This window comes from Stegodyphus dumicola, chromosome 4, assembly GCF_044657685.1.
Source record: "Stegodyphus dumicola isolate Sdum_Otavi_A_Nest chromosome 4, ASM4465768v1".
NCBI classification, from domain to species: domain Eukaryota; kingdom Metazoa; phylum Arthropoda; class Arachnida; order Araneae; family Eresidae; genus Stegodyphus; species Stegodyphus dumicola.
The window spans coordinates 38,424,822-38,441,386 of NC_140771.1; the positions used below are offsets into that span (position 1 = coordinate 38,424,822).

Genomic DNA, 16,565 nt, shown 5'->3' on the forward strand with positions numbered 1-16,565 from the left:
GCCCTGTCGGCCTCTGAGACCTTTTAATGGAGCTGCAAATTGTCCCCGAACCTTCCGACGGTAAAGACTTGCGAGGAAGTATATTTTCTTAGCACTAGATGAAAGACGAGTTTATTTAGAGACGAGAATCGAAATATAACTAGACAACATGCAGGTGAGAAGGCGAATTTTCTAGGACTTGTTACAAGCTAGTTAAAGAGTGCGAATGAGTTTATCCATTATAAATACGACACAAATAATTCACCCATTCTGTCTTCAGTGAAATATCAAAAGTGTGGTAAAAATGTCATACTGCTGATTTTTATTCCAAATAAAAAAATATGCACATTGTTATTATTTATCTTCGAATCCTCATAAGAAATTTACCTTTTAATTAACCAAAGAAATGGTAATCTAAATCATTGGTGCCCAACCTTTGGCATCTCGCGAGCACATTTCCAAAACATCAAAATATTTGTTAAACATATTTCCAATCTTATGTGATACATCTAAAATATTAATTTCGGCAAATATGTTTGAGATGAGTAATAATATTGGTTGAACTTTACGGAAATCAGAGAAGCGGAGTTCAAAATTTATTTTTCGGTGCATTTATGTTTTCCGAGTATTTATCTTGTTTCAATTCCCTTGCGGTTATCAATATTGCTTGATAAATTCTAAAAATGGGTGAAATGTTTTTGTTTCCTCTGATTTATACACAAATTTAACTTTACCTGAAAAACAGTTACAGTCCCAGTGAATTGAAAGAGCGTTTTTTTTCCTTTTCCCTGGAGATCTTCGTTCAGTTTGTTTAGCTGTTATATCCGTGAGAAAAGACAGATAGGATAACCAATTATCATCGTCCAATTCTTTATAACTTTCGTTTCCGGATTCCAAAAACTGCTTTCCAAAAACTTTATTGGCGAAAGAAGTTCTACAAATCGTTGAAGTAATTTTTCCCTGCTGAGCCATCTAACATCGAAATGAAGCACTAAGATTCCATGTTTAAGAAAGATTAAGTAGTACCCAATCGGGATGCCGAGCACATAACAAAACGATCGGCGAGCACAAGGTTGGGCACCGCTATTCTAAATACTTGATAGCTTGCTTGTATTTTCTCGCTATAGATAGGAAATCTTTGTTAAAGAATTGAATTTTTCACTACTGGTGCTCTTAATTTACAACAATTAAATATAGATCCAAATATGCAAAGCTTTCGCGTTCTGCTTTATTGAAGAATAACTTGAAGAGGAACAGTAAATGTTCCTCTAATTCCTTGTATCAAAATTCCTCAAAATTCAACATCTGGTACATGCACTAAAATGTTGAACAATAATATATTTGGTTTGATAGTCTGGAAGTCATCTGAACTTCATCCCAGACCCTTTTCTTCGCGAGGAGACATTAAATTAAAGAGATTCCTTAAATGTACTCTTCTGAAGTAATGATAAGCATAAATGAAACAGTAATTCGTAAATCTCGAATTCAAATCCTGGCGAAATCACTGAGGAAAATTTATTTTATGAACTCTCGAATCAAAACTGTCGTTTATATGAAATATGAGATCGTTTTCCACAGTTTCGGAATCACATAATGAAACAAATACGTCCTTTATACCAGTGATATGAAACTGAAATTGCATGTAGGCCGAATGCTCGATATGAAAGCAGATGATGAAACATAACATTTTTTAACAAATTTTTAAAATTTAAAAATTAAATTTCACTTATTGAATCTTTATTAAAACATACATAAAAATAATGATAACTGCACAAAAAATTCAAATTTATATTTATTTTCTATCGAAAGTCTAAAAGCTCGTACCTACAAGAATTTCTGATTGGTTATACTTTGTAATTTAAAGGTACTGACAGTTAAATATTACATTTTAGACTAGCATTTATTTTAGGCAACTCCCAAAAGTTGAATTAAGCAATAAATAACTCACTTTTGATCTTAAGTAGATATTTCAGAATACTGAATCACCATCAGCTGTTAGAGGGAAACTTAATTTACTGACTGTATCAACGTGGGAAATTTTCCCACCTTACATTAGTCACGTGGACTGGCATGCAAGCATACAGTGACAAAATCTCAACTTATTCATTGCATCTCTTTTCCGTCAGTGGCAGTCACGCACATAAACTCAGTCCATATTTCTATGTCTAAAATTATAAGTACCGTACTTTCCGCAAATACAAAATTGGAATTTATTTGCAGGTCCATAAAATTGCTTCGGGGGTCGCATGTGGCCTGCGAGTTTGAGATCACTGCTTTATAATAAAATCTTTTAACTCCTTTTTATCATGCATTTCCGATACTGAATTTATTTCTCTCTTAAATCCAATTTATTGGCTTTCATTAATTTTTTGATATTTCTGCTAGTACTGCTATCAGTTTAATTTGCTACTTTAGCAAAGTCATTTTTATCTTAATTTCCCTTATGTGGCAAATATACTAGCACAACTATTAAATTAATTTCACCACAGTTTAGCAAAGACATTGTAGAGACATTACGTATTTTTTGGAAACAGGCAGGATGAAAAATTATCAAGCGCCTTAGCCGGGAATCGAACCACGGAGCTCTGGAATACCGGCCCAGCCTGCAGAACCACTGCACCACGGAGGCACGCCAAGAAGGTGGGAAAATACCTTATAACATTTCTGTTTTAATTTTTCTTCAGTGGTAAACATTATTTTGCGAAATTAATACCAGAACTCGTATTAATTTAGTTTTACCCAAATTTATTAAAGATATGTTACTCTAAATTTTTCTTCTGTACCAAATGTTACTTCTTTGCAAAATTCAAAACGCCTTGTAGAGTCATTAGGCTTGAAGCAGGAGAAGTGAAAGATGTGCAATGCCTTCGCCGGGACTCTAACCTGAACCTCTCGAATACGTACCGAGTGTGCTAGCATTACACCAAGAAGGCAAGCTGAAAGGAAGGAGAAAATACTTTACAGACTTCTTTGTACTCTTAAGATTATCTTGTTTTTAAGTTTTGTTCTTCACCCCATCTCATCATGAAGAAGGAAGCTAGTGTATATTTCTTCATAAAATCTTCCAGTCATCATAAAAAAAAATATTTCAATACAACTGCGATAATATGATTGATTTTGACACGTTTCTCTATTAGCTGTAAAGTTGTTTAGCTTATATACTAGATTTACTAGCTTGTTATTTTCCTTAAGATTAATGACATAGTTTTGTTCAATATTTAAAGACCTTATTTTAGAATTTTATTCTTGGGAAATTTGTCATATTCCTTGCAAGTATGCTTTAATACATTTCGACAAGATGAAGCTAATGTTAAAATTTCATATTAACCGACACAAATCTCACGCAAAGAAATGAGAATTTAATAAATTGTCCTTGATTATTGTTCTTTCAGCCATATTTGCAATTTGTTTCTAATACAATTATTCGAGAAACTTCTTCAGCTTGGAACTGGATTTATACATACGCCTAATTAATTATCTTTTCTTAATTATAATATCAATCAAAATGTTTCAAAAAGTTTTATATTAGTTTTACGTTCTTTGATTTCTTTTGTATTAAGGGTGGGATGTCTTTCTTGTGATTTTTTTTTCTTTCTCTCTCTCTCTCTCTCTATATATATAGTATGTATAATAATGTGGAGTATTATAATGTAAAGTAATTAAACAGATAAAAACATAAGTTGATCTCTTTCTTATCTATCGCTAGAGGGTTTTCCTAAATCAATTTTATTACTCTGGCCCTAGCATCCAAATTTAAGTTCAGTAGGACTTCTGGAGTTCAGCTGGCGGCCGAGCGATTAAGACCGTTGAATACTGGTAGTGGGACCCTGTGTTCGAATCCAGGTGAATGTATGCTCAGTGTTTGTTTTTCCTTCCTAAGCGTAAATATGAAGCAAACCAATATGTCTTCCATCAAGGCATTTCCCTCCTTAAACAAATAGCTTTAGTGAACTTTGCCACAGTCAAATAACGTAGCCTCTAATATATATGCAATTTTTAAAGCTATCGCATCCAAATCAATCTCTACATTATTAACACACTTTTTCATTACAAAAGTATTCAGATAGCTCTAGCTTGCTTTGCCACAATTAAATAAACTAAACCATTTTATTGAAAAACATATGAGTTCATTTTTTCAACTGAAGATCTTTTGCATACATAGCTTCGCATATTAATGGCGACCATGTTCTGCTGAGTGGGTATTCTAATATAATTTGTTTATTAAAGATATCAAATTTTATATTTTAAATATATTTATGAATTTTTAGAAAACATTAACGATACAATTATTCAACAAAATATGAAGGGTATATCAATAAGCTCAACTGATTAAATAACAATATGGAAAACTCATTTACAGCTGCACAAATGATAACCCTTAAAAAAAGCAAGCGCAAAATGATGATTGTTTTAAAACTTATGATCCCATAATTTTCTCTGGTGGTATTAAATCGTATCAGAATTTAATCTACTATTGAAACTCAGACAATTTACAACGTTAATTCTACAGAACCTTTAATCACGCTATACTGTCAGATATACGTTATATAGAGGAAGTTCCAAACAGCAGCGTGAAGCAACTATTATTGCAGGGATTAAAGATCCTCATTGCGCTTTAAAATTAATTACAACATATTCTACAGCTGAGATATTCAGAACGAAAATGTACGAGCTTGAAGGTTATAGCAGTAGTTAACTTCCCAGAGAAGAAAGGGAAAACATAAAATGCTCCATGGGAATGTCTTCGAGAGGAATAAGAATTTTATGGTGCTAGGGTATGCATAGAAATTTATTTAGCGCATTCATTTGAGCAGTAGTGGTATGATTGAAGCTGAGGCTAGGAAAACTACACATTTAGTATTGATTTCTTAAAATTTCAGGAAATCAATCATTATTGCAAATCCTTTCCTCATAATGTAAAGATCACAGATCACATTATTTTCTTCAAGATAAACTGGAAGTTGTCATAAAAGTTTGACACCTATTAACAAAAGAGAACAAAAATATTTTGGCTGAGTACATTTTAAAGAACTTATTTCAAATTCATGCTAAAACAAGCAAATAAGACAAGAACTCCATGTGTCTGTTCCCTTAGTCGCCTGAAAAAGAAATCCTCAGTAAACTTTCATTATTTTGCTATTTTATCCATTTTATTATGAGATCCGCTGAAATGATTTGTGCACCATATTTATAAGCCGTCCCCTAATTTCTGCCTACTAATATTAAAGCATTTCCAAATCTGTGTTAAGTATTAAAATATTCAATTTTAGAAAATAAAAAAGTATGATCTTTTCCAGATTGAAAATATCTCAGTGTGAGACCAGCATCGAAATTAATAAGATCGTTAACAAGGAGATTTTGTGTAGAAGTATCAAGCTTCAAGTATAGAGAACCCTTAAATATTTGCTGAAAATAAAAGTGGTTGGAAATTTTTAGTTCTCAATAGAGCAATTTTTTAGTTCTTAATGAAACAATACATGGTATTTCTGTGATCTAAAGCAATACATCACACTTGAAAAGCAGGCAATTACAGTCCCGTGTGATAAAGATGTATGCAATCAATACACCATCTCATTGCAAAACAGGCAAACTAACAATAACCATATCTTTTTTTTTTCATTTAAACTACAGTAAGGAATTCTATAAAGTGAGAAAGTTAGAATGCTTTAGAATGCAGTGATCATATAATATTAGGAACTGAAGTGCTAATGAATACTTGATACCGGAATACTTGATTTGAACATTTGGTCTTAACGGCTGCTCTACGAGGTGCATGGATTCAAAACATCTATGATAGTGTTACTCAGGTATTGGCTAGCCAAATGTTTCCTAGGCATTTCCTAAACAGTTACAGACGTATGGATGACTTGCTTGGATATGTTTTTCAGAGTATCCCAAAGACGTTCAATGGAACTTACGTTCCGGCTTTTCGGTGGCACTTCAGAAAAGAGAATTCTATAGAATGTTCCTCAAACAAGACTGATAGCCAAACGCGTCTTCCCAGTATTACTTGCCCTGCTGGTACATTCCATTTCCAAACGGATGACAGAAAATTATGCAGGGAAATTAGTGTTCAGCCAGGAGATCAGTGTCTTTTTAGATGCAGTTGGAAGTGTTTGGTACATGTACCATAGGTCTCAAATATAGCTAAAAATATACACATTGGACCATTACTGAGCTACCATGACCTTGTACACTTCTAGCAGGGCACGCCGGTTCTATTTATGGGAATGGCGTCATATTCTTAGCTGATGATCAGCGTGATGCAATCCGAAGTAAGAGATTTATCACTCTATGCTCCAGTTGTCGATAATCTAATCATTGTGTTCTCTGGCCTCATTGACAATGCAATGAAAATTAGTACATCCGGTGAAAAGAGCGCTGCGCAATCCGTCTACTGATTGCCCGACTGGATCGCGCCTTCATTGAGGTGGTCACCTCAGCTACAGTTTGGTGTCGCTGGCTACAAATAATATGGATAACTCTTCAAAGATCGCGATCATTCAACTCTTCAAAGATCACGATTCAAGGTTCTTCCTTGCAGTTTGAATTATAGCTTTTTAAATTCTCCTATCCGTATACTATGATCAAACAGCTAATACTGTGGAATGAGAAAACCCTAATTTTCAAACTAGTCCTGAAATTAATACTTCATGCATTAGGCAGCTTATTATTTGTCCTCGATCGAAAGCATTTAAACTGTCAGTTTTTTCATGTTACTTTTAGCAATAACTTATAGAGCATTTTCAGCTTCTTTGTATATACAACCAACTAGGCCTCACGTTTTTGAGATTTACTACTTTCTACTTATATATACCTACATATATATCTCACACCAGCGTGTTTACACGATATTTGCTTAATGCTGTCTATCTCTTCTTCAGTGCATAAAATACGTTATAATAGAATAGGTTGAAAAAAATTACATGATTGTATCACCTATAATGTACTTCAATTTGTATTTGAAATAATTTCTAAGGGTTCAACATTCTTGCTAAATATTCTGCAGTATAGCAGACAACACAATGAAAAAAGGTATATAATGAAGCTCTTGGATTAATTATTAACTTATATAAAATGGTTAACATTCGATTCCTTCAACATTTTTAAGGAATTATTTTCGAAATACTTACTGCTTCCAATCCAAAGATTTGGCATCTTAGCAAAAATAATTAATTGCAACTTGAGAGGTATCTTTGCAAGATTCGGGTGCAAACGAAGAATAAGTAGCTTCATTTAAAGCCTTTTCTTTATTAAATATAAGACACAACATGATGCCAGTTTGTGATAGAATATAGCAGGATTGCATTTTTGCTACCTGACATATCTATTCTGAACAGTTCGTTTTAAGTATATAATTTTATGTTCGATATCTTGATTTCCTGTGAGGTTATTTTTAAGCTAATAAGCTTTAAGCTTTAAGCTTCTATTGCGATTGTTTAGTTTAAATTATTTCAGTAGTTAAACATTTTTTAAAAGTGATTTTTTGTTATATATCTGGTGTTTGGGGGGATTTATTTTACAACTTAAAGACCTGTTGTGATTTTTACCGTAAACTTATTTATTTCGGATATTAAAGTGAAATTTCTATATGAAGATTATATAATAATTGTATATTTGTTTTACTATTTTAAAATCTATTCTATAATGTTTTCGATTAATTTCAGTTTATGTTTTGAAGTTTAATAGTCAGTTCTTCCAGGTGCTATGTTGTAATCTGAAGTTTGTAGACTTTAATATGATTTCTTTTTCCTTTCAAACACGTAATAATAATCATAAATCCAAAATTATGTTTTATTCAATAGGCTGCTCTGTTTATAATAAAACTGAGCTAAAATTCCTCAAGTACGTTTTAGCAAAGTATTTTGTTATTCAATTTCAACTTCTTAATGAGAACAAAATGTTCAGCACTTTATTCGGAAACGGAAACAAAAGGATGGATATTAACAGCTTTCATTCATGTTTAAATGTAAATCTTAGAAAGTCCTTCGCATAATGGAATAAATAAGAATGCTGCTGATTGTTGCACCTTACTAACACTTTATTTGTTTATCTATACATATCCAAACATCCTTGAATTATTAAGCCTCATCTGGGGTACAATTATTATAATTCCCTGAAATAAGAGCAAGTTTAATATAACTAAATTAAAAGGTTATACTTTCATACCTTAATTAAGGATATAGCTCCGACATTGATGGAACATATAAAACTTTCTTTCGCTTTAAAATAACTAAGAATATCAATTTCTGACATTCCATTCACAAATATATGAAACCATTTCCCTGTGTAAAAAAATATTTAATGAAATCGTATTTTAAATTTGAATATAAGCACTTAAATATTGACATGATATTATCTGTTTAGATGACAGATAAAGATCTCAAGAGCACCTTTTTCTTACAAATTTCTGAACGAAAGGAATAGAATAGAAACAATGCAAAGTAAACAGAACTTTCTTGCATCTTCTCTGAGAATTGAAGGAATGCGTTCATATGCATTCAAAACATATGGCTAAATAATAGGATTCTAGTTAGCCTACATTGTAATAATAAAAAAAATTACAAGAAATGCACACAAATTGCATATGCTCCACGTTTTTGAATATTGAATAATTTTTACCTGAGTAATTTAAAATTTTTCAAGGTACAGCGGTGTGATTTAAAATGACCTCTTACTGCATTCTCGTAACTTTTCATTTCTGATCGAAGTATAACTGCATGTTCTCCAAAAAGGTATCTTCGTTGAAATTGGATTGAACGCTTTAGTTTAGGCAATTTACACTCGGGGTGTTTTATAATCTCTTTTTAAACGAGAAACTAATCAGAGAATTTGATCCAAGCTTCTCGTACTATTCTTTCCTTCCACCGCCTTCTGGAGATGGTTTTCGGATCTAGAAATAATCCCAACGAACAGGCTAGCTGCACCTCAAGTATAACGTGTAAAGGAGCAATTTTCTATTAAAAGGTCCTCCACGAAGGCATTCTTTTCCTTAGATAGACAACCGTTGAGTGGTTCTCCATAATTAATTAAAGCAAACCAAAACAAACCACAAATTCCGAGTTTAAGCGGAACAGTCATGCAATGAGCAACGGCATGCGCAGCCAGTGTTTGTTAACTTAGAATGCATTTGCAAAGAAATTAAGACGTTCTTTCCAACTCATACATTATGCCAGCATGTACAGCTGTCAATTGAGAAACCTCAGGGTAACTTGCTGGCAAGATCACAGTTGATTATTCAAGATTTCTCACTTTTATATACCTAAAGACTCTACAAACGGTAATTTTTGCCTACAGGTTTCTCACATAAAATTTTTAGCTGCTTGAATATTCTGCCTTAATAAATGAAGTACTGGTTCACTATGACCAGTTTCCTTCCCTAAAGGGCCTATTTTCAGTCAGCCGCCCTCCAAATTTGTAATTAAGACACGTGTCGGCGTCACCGCAGAACACTTATTTTCTCCATTTCATTTGAGATGGTAGTTGTTGAGAGAACTTAAAAACAAATGCGCTGGTAATCATAAAATATTTTGCTCCCAATTAAAATATGTACCGTTTAAAAACACCTTAATTGTATTAGACAAAGTCAGCACTATAACAATCAGATATTAAAGGCAAGTATGAGTATCACAGCACTGATTAAGCTAAATGTAGACCATACAACATCAATACCAATTAACATTAAGACTGCCTGAACCATGAATCAACAAAACGCTGGCAAAAAAATTCCAGAGCTGGCGTATTGCTAACACTCGCATAGCTGTCAAGGTGTAAACACAGTAGCCTTCATTTGCGCGCTTCATTTACGAGGAATTGCTTCATTTACGAAAAAAGCTGGGCGGCGGAGTATTCGTCACTTTATGCAGACAGCAAGCAAAAGCAAATAAATGAATAATAAACAAATAAGCATATTAAAAAAATTAATCGCATCAAATTCATGAAACTTAAACTGTTTCAAGAAAGAAAAAAGAAACTATTTTTGCAAACTATATTTACTATTTTTACTAACAAATTTATCCTTTTTAATCCAATATATCTCGTTAGTTTACAGTTATACAACGTCCCAAAAGATTTACTAATTAGAAGTATAAAAGAAGGAAAAAATAGTTTTCATTTGGTAAAATTTGCTTCGTTCTAATATTCCTATAACGCAATTTAAAATTTGGAATAAATCTAGCAAATCAAATTACCTTTGTTTAAAGAAGTACGTGTTTAAAATTATCGTCGTTCCTTTTAAATTTTATCTTCAGAAAGAAAGAGAGAGACTTTTTTGAGATTGTTTCACGTTACATTATTTGTTATTTTCCTACCACATTAATCCCGCCATATTCCTTTCTCGCTTCTCGTTACCGCTTGATTGGGAAATTTAATTAGCTTGACTCGCGAACGAGTGTTACAAAGTTAAAAGGGCGTAGGAGATAAAAAAACTGTGATTCTCTCACTTGTGAATTCATCTTGTTCTTCCGCTTCCGCTTCTGCGGCCAATTCGGCTGGTGTCTTCCGTTTCCGGTTGAGACTACTTCCCTCCATATCAGCAAAGGGATCTTCCTGCTGAACTTCTTCCTTTTTTTTGATGCCATACTGAAAAAAAGGAAAAAAAGTGTAAAGGGATTAGAGGTGGCTCGTTATAAATCTGCTTAATTTGCGAAAGCGTAGCTCTAACAATTTGGGTTTGGGAGCTGAAGAATATAAATTTTATCTCTTTCCTGTACCCATGCTTTTATTAGTTTAAGGTGCGAGCTAGGTTCGTTTATTTATACACGAAGGAAGAAAGTTACTAATTTTTACACATTTTCCCTTATTACTTTTCTACGTTTCATTTATAGTTTGTTACGTGCTTGGCAAAATCATTATCCTTCGCCATATTTAGTAACTAAAGCTGTTTCTTATTAATATTTGCAAATTTCGATAATTTAAATAAACATAATAGGTCACACATCATATTAAATACATAATTGAAAGTACTTTAATTAAAAGCACGTTAAATGATATAGCATAATTTTTAATAATTTACTTTATTAAAGATATTAATATCAAGATAGATATAATTCACTATATTTCCGTTAGATATTTATAACTGCAATATAAAAAGGTAAAAATACTTTATTATGTTTTGTGTATTTTCGATAACAAAATTATAAATTAGGTGCCTGTAGTTTAAGTAATGATGTTAAATAAATTTAACTAACACATTTTATAGATATTTATCAGATGTATATCAGGCTTTACGTTAATCATATATAAATCATATCAGGCTTTACGTTACGGGAAACGTGAAAATTCAACCGTGGCCTCTTTATAATTCAAACCACGTAGCCTTTTACTTTACTAATGTGTTAACCACATACACCATGAGAACAGGATATGTGCATTTTTTTATACAATGCAAGAATGTTTTCCGTTCTTCATCCCATTGTGAATGTGCAATAGTATGTTTTGATTTTCATAAATAACGAAAGCTTCTGAAATTTAAAAGTGATGCACATGACTTCTTTGGTGAAGATATTAGTGGACTCAGAAATAAAACACATGCACAATAAAACTAATATATATATTAGTTTGAAAATATAAAAACTGAGTCACTGAAAACATTTCTTCTATCGTGATACCTCTCGTCATTACAGGCCTTCTTTAAGTTTCGTTTTCTGCGTGTATGGCCGCTTGCAAGCCATCGATAAAACTTTCCTCTTGGGCTTCTTCTCACTTTACTGGGAACTAAACAGGTAAAAGCCCATAAACCAAATGCATACTAATTTCTGTCAAAATATTTCATTTAGTTGATAAAAAACGAATACTAGTCGTTGCACTTCACTTGTAGATGTAACCGTGAAAGACCGAAATTGGAGAATGTCGACTTTCACGGGAGAATATCAACATTCCCCAAATACGTCGGTGAAAGACCAAATATTTCACTACATTCTTGTATATTCGGACCCTCACCGGTGTATGTCGACAATCACAGATATGCTCTGTTGAAAGTCGAAAGGAGAGGTCATAAAGTTCCATAATAGTTTAAGTTGTTGCAATAAATAAGATTTGAATCACATAATTTAATAAGTTTTTTATTACTGTTATTTTATTTTCTCATTTAGAACGTACTGTATAATTAAGTAAGTTTTTAACTTTACAGTATTATTTTCCTTTCTCATTTTGAATGTATTGCGTGTTTTAGGTTCTCATGTTCTTATTTCAAGTCTCAAGTGCGTTTATTCGCGACTGAATTACGAAAGAAGAAATTAGAAAAAAATATAATATTGTTATATGTTCAACATTCACCATTAGTACAACATTCACCATTAGTTCAACATTCACCATTAGTAGTGGTGAATGTCGACATTGACCAGTGTTAAGTCAGAAATAAGAGTATTTGGAAAATATTTCGGACATACACCAAGAGACTATGTGAATGTTGACATTCACCGGTGAAAGTCGACATTCTCCTGATTTCGGTGTTTCACCGTAACATAGATACATTAAAGCTGGTATCACAGTTATAAACACCATAGACACCATTTTCTAGGCACGCATTTTGAGAATTAATTTAAACTGCATGTTTCTTCTAGCCGCATTACTTTACGACAAAAATAATAAGCTTCCTCTGACTTTGTATTTTACATACGTTAATACAGGGGTCCCCAAACCTATGCCGGCGAGCATCACTGTGCCCGCCAACGGTTTTGCGGATGCCCGCTGCTGTGCAACTATGATAAAAACTTATTTAAATTTTCATTAAAATGATAAGTAATTTTTTATATAATCGTACGTTTATAATTTTAAATGTGCTTGCCATATATCCCGATTTTATCGGAATTAGCCCTGATGTGACGTGCAATTTGTCATTTTGACCAAATTATTAGTTAAAAATTTTAAAAGATGTCAAATATTATTATTTTCAACATCGAATATCATAAATTCAAAGTATTGATTTTGGCATACAGTTGAACAACTTGCTGATTGCTTGCGAGCAAGATGATTATAATACTCTCCTAATTATTTAATTTATATAAGAATACCATTAATAATATTTATATCTTGGAATATTTTTATAATTTTTTATCTTATATTTTAATATATATATCTTGTATTTTTGGTATAAATTTTTGGATATTATGCATATTATTAATTAGTCAACCTATAAACTTATCTTGAATAAGTTTACCCGCGACCCCACCGATATTCTAAGGTACAAAAAGACTGGGAAAACCTGCGTCAATCAATCAGGACGAAGAAATGATTATGAGGACTATTTTCGTTTAATTCTCAGAAAAGTAAGATTCTTCGAAAAGCTGCATTTAACAATGTGATGGAGGGACCTGTAGTTTGTCTGTTAGCAGTTTAACATGCCCAAACGCACACATTTTCATGGCATAATTCAAGTTTTCTTTTTTGGGAGGGTGATGATGATTCGAATGGCTGAAGAGCAATCGTCTCCAAGAAGTCATACGTCTAGAAAATTAATTTCATAAACTATCTGTACCAAACCTGGCGCCACTATAGGGGAAGGAGTCTCAAACTAAAACATCTATCTAAACAACAAAAAATATCTATTTATATCATATGTTTTTGTTTGTCTACATACCTATTAAATCTCTGTGGGAAAAAAAAAAGTCTGCGTTTTTTTTTTGTTTTTTTTTTAACATTTTTGCATTTGGGATTCATAAACAAATTCAGTCATAAAAATACGAGCTTTGATATTAATGATAATCGACCCTTCTGAGACTAGATTTGCGGCATATCAAATTACATGTACAAGAAAGCATTAAAGTAAGCATTACAGTTTGCGTACTGGTCTCGATGTGAAAGCAAACTGAAAACCCTCAGTGTATTTTTTATAACAGCGATTTATAATTCAAGTGCCACGGTATATAATGCGAAGAAACATGTCACTGAGATAGACAAGGGAGAAACGCCGTGGATGTCGTGAGCCCACAAAAGCCGAAAACACTGTTACGTTTATATTCCCTCCACAATCACAGTTCCTCAGACAGACACGTGTACGCTTAGGTATTCGACTTTGAATATTTGAATAATTCTTCGGCTGCATAATTACTACCTTTGGTTTAATACTTTTCATAAAAGTAATCATAATTTGCAAATTATCTTAATTTTGCATACGAGTATTACAAAACATCCCATACCTTTATCTACAGATTTAGCGCGAAGTATGTAACTGACATTTTCAAATGTCAACCCGCAAATTCCTTTATAATATTTATGATATAAGTTTATGTTTAATAATATGTTTCCATTAATAGTTGCTAATAAATACTCGCTAATTGCACTACACTTTGTGAAACAAACATTTTATATTTAAAATACGTCACAAAATCATTCAGGTTTCGAAGAAACCTTTCTTTTATGAATAAAGAGGATACTGAGGAAACATTTGTTTTCGTTTAGACTCCGTTATTAAAAGAAATAATTTAAAATTAGTCAAAACATCAACTTAATGTTTTCGGGATTTTAGATAAAAATACATGAAATATTTGTTTTTCGAAACCTACAATAAACCGTGATTGGTGTTTTTGCTTAATTTTGTATTTTACACTAACCTGCTTCTCTTTGAAATTGATAAATGATATAAATCATGAAGGAAAAGGAAAAAACGAATGTATTGTGACAATCATTGATATAAGAAGGTAATAGATGCTTATATGGAATATGATTTATTCAATACGTAATTGTTAATCTTTTAAAGCAAGTATTTTTTGTTAATAGTTTCTTTCCAAGCAAAAGATCTTCAGTTTTGTGCAATGATAGTTTTAGTAAAAGGATGAAATTCATAAAATTCAGTATCACACCATAAGATACCGAGCGTGTTATTAATTACACTTTCATTGCATTTATTAATTCCTAATGTTTGACTACGTGGAGTTCGTGCTTTAGGTAGCGACTCAAAAAGTTATACTTTGTATTTTCTGTATCGTTCCTAACATCGACTCATTTAAAAATTTCGGGTCACTAATTTCAGAAGTATTGCGACTCGAAGTAAGTGATGTTGTAATTTTCTATTAATATTTAAGCCGACTTAATCGCAGAATAGGCTGCATCAGTCGATGCTGTGTTTACTTCTCTTATGCTTGGACACGCCTTTTTATGACGTAATATTGGTTACGCCTCTTCTTAAAAACAAGTTATAAGTATGCTATAGCTTCGTAGTTAAAGAAAACTTAAATTATATTTTAACTGAGTTGAAATGGTAGGTTTATAATGTTCTGCGCAAGATTTTTTTAATTATAAATCTACTGTTGATTTTTTTATTTATTAATGCGTAGAATTTAGTATGCCTACACAGAATATGGCGTGATTTAGGAATTTTAGAAAGTGATATGAAAGCTGTGTAATGATGTTCATATGCAATAAAAAATATTCTTCTTTTGTTATTAATACAAAGTTTAAAATTTTTAGAAAATAATGGAAATTGTCTAATTATTGGTATGTCAGGAATTATGTCGTTACGTAGCAAGAAGGTAATTTGTAAAAATGATAAAATTGAAATGTTCCACAATATGAATTTAAATTATTTTTTTTTATTTGTATAAATGCTTTAATAAAAATCTCTGAAAATATTGAAGCTTTACAAGTATTAGAGACTGCACCGTTGTTTATCGTTTTAATGATTGGTAGAATTCGCTCACTGTATCATGGTAATTTTAAATATAAACAATTTATTATACTTATTATTAGTAACGCCTAAGCTTAAATGTTATAAATGTAAATTAAAAGTAAAGAATTTGATATTAATTTACAATAATAAACAATTTATTATTATTGTTTTTAAGAGAAAACAGAAAGTAGGTGTAGTGTAAATGCGAGACTTACCATAGACCTTATAAGAAATAGACTAACCCAAACGGGTTTTCTCCCTCGTCTGAGGCGTTGCCGGCTGTCACCCTGATCACATCCGGAGGAGTAGGGACGACTTGCACAAATTTAACATTGGTTGCCTATTGCAGCGTGTATAATTGTCAAGAAAAAGCTGGTTGTAGCGCCTCATTTCACAAATTAGAATTTCTACATATTCTTATTTTTGAAATTGAGATTGATTTTTAAAAATTTAGTATATTTATCAAGCATAATTAACTTTCCAAATAATTATGAAGCTATTGCATGCTTTCAGGATTGGATATTTTTTAGCTTTTCCTATGCCGTACGTAAATTTGTAACTACTTCTTTTAGAAAATAATATTTTAAATCTGAACCAATAGAAAATTTTCAAACAAGCAATTTTCTCTTTCAATTTTTATGCTTTTTATTGGTGTAAATAAGTAAAAAATACTAAAATATTTAAAAACGAATTTTTTAAAGTTTTGTTTAAAATTCTAAACTGTGCTGCTTTTTTAAAATTATAGATGAGTATTATAGCACAATTTCTATAAAGGAATTTTATTTCAATTATATTTCATAATACATCATAGTGATAAATACGTTTGACTCCTTAAAAATTTTTATACATTTAATTCTAATATTGAAATTGTATTTAACCGTAATAATTAATTTTGCTTGTATTTTATAGTGATTATTTTTTTAGTTTATTTTTAGTTCTCCATAAGATTTTTTTATTATTTACTGTTAATTTGATTTAT

The 16,565-nt window shown here is 31.7% G+C and overlaps 1 protein-coding gene across 2 annotated transcripts in view; it reads right to left on the reverse strand.

Annotated features, from left to right (window-relative positions):
* The window catches only part of LOC118195957 (complexin-like), a 980,726-nt gene that overhangs the window by 15,704 nt on the left and 948,457 nt on the right, over positions 1 to 16,565 (reverse strand). For both annotated transcript variants that reach the window (XM_085814740.1, XM_085814739.1), the window contains one exon: positions 10,422 to 10,560. In XM_085814740.1, coding sequence (XP_085670866.1) covers positions 10,422 to 10,560 — 139 coding nt within the window. The remainder of the gene's footprint in view (positions 1 to 10,421; positions 10,561 to 16,565) is intronic.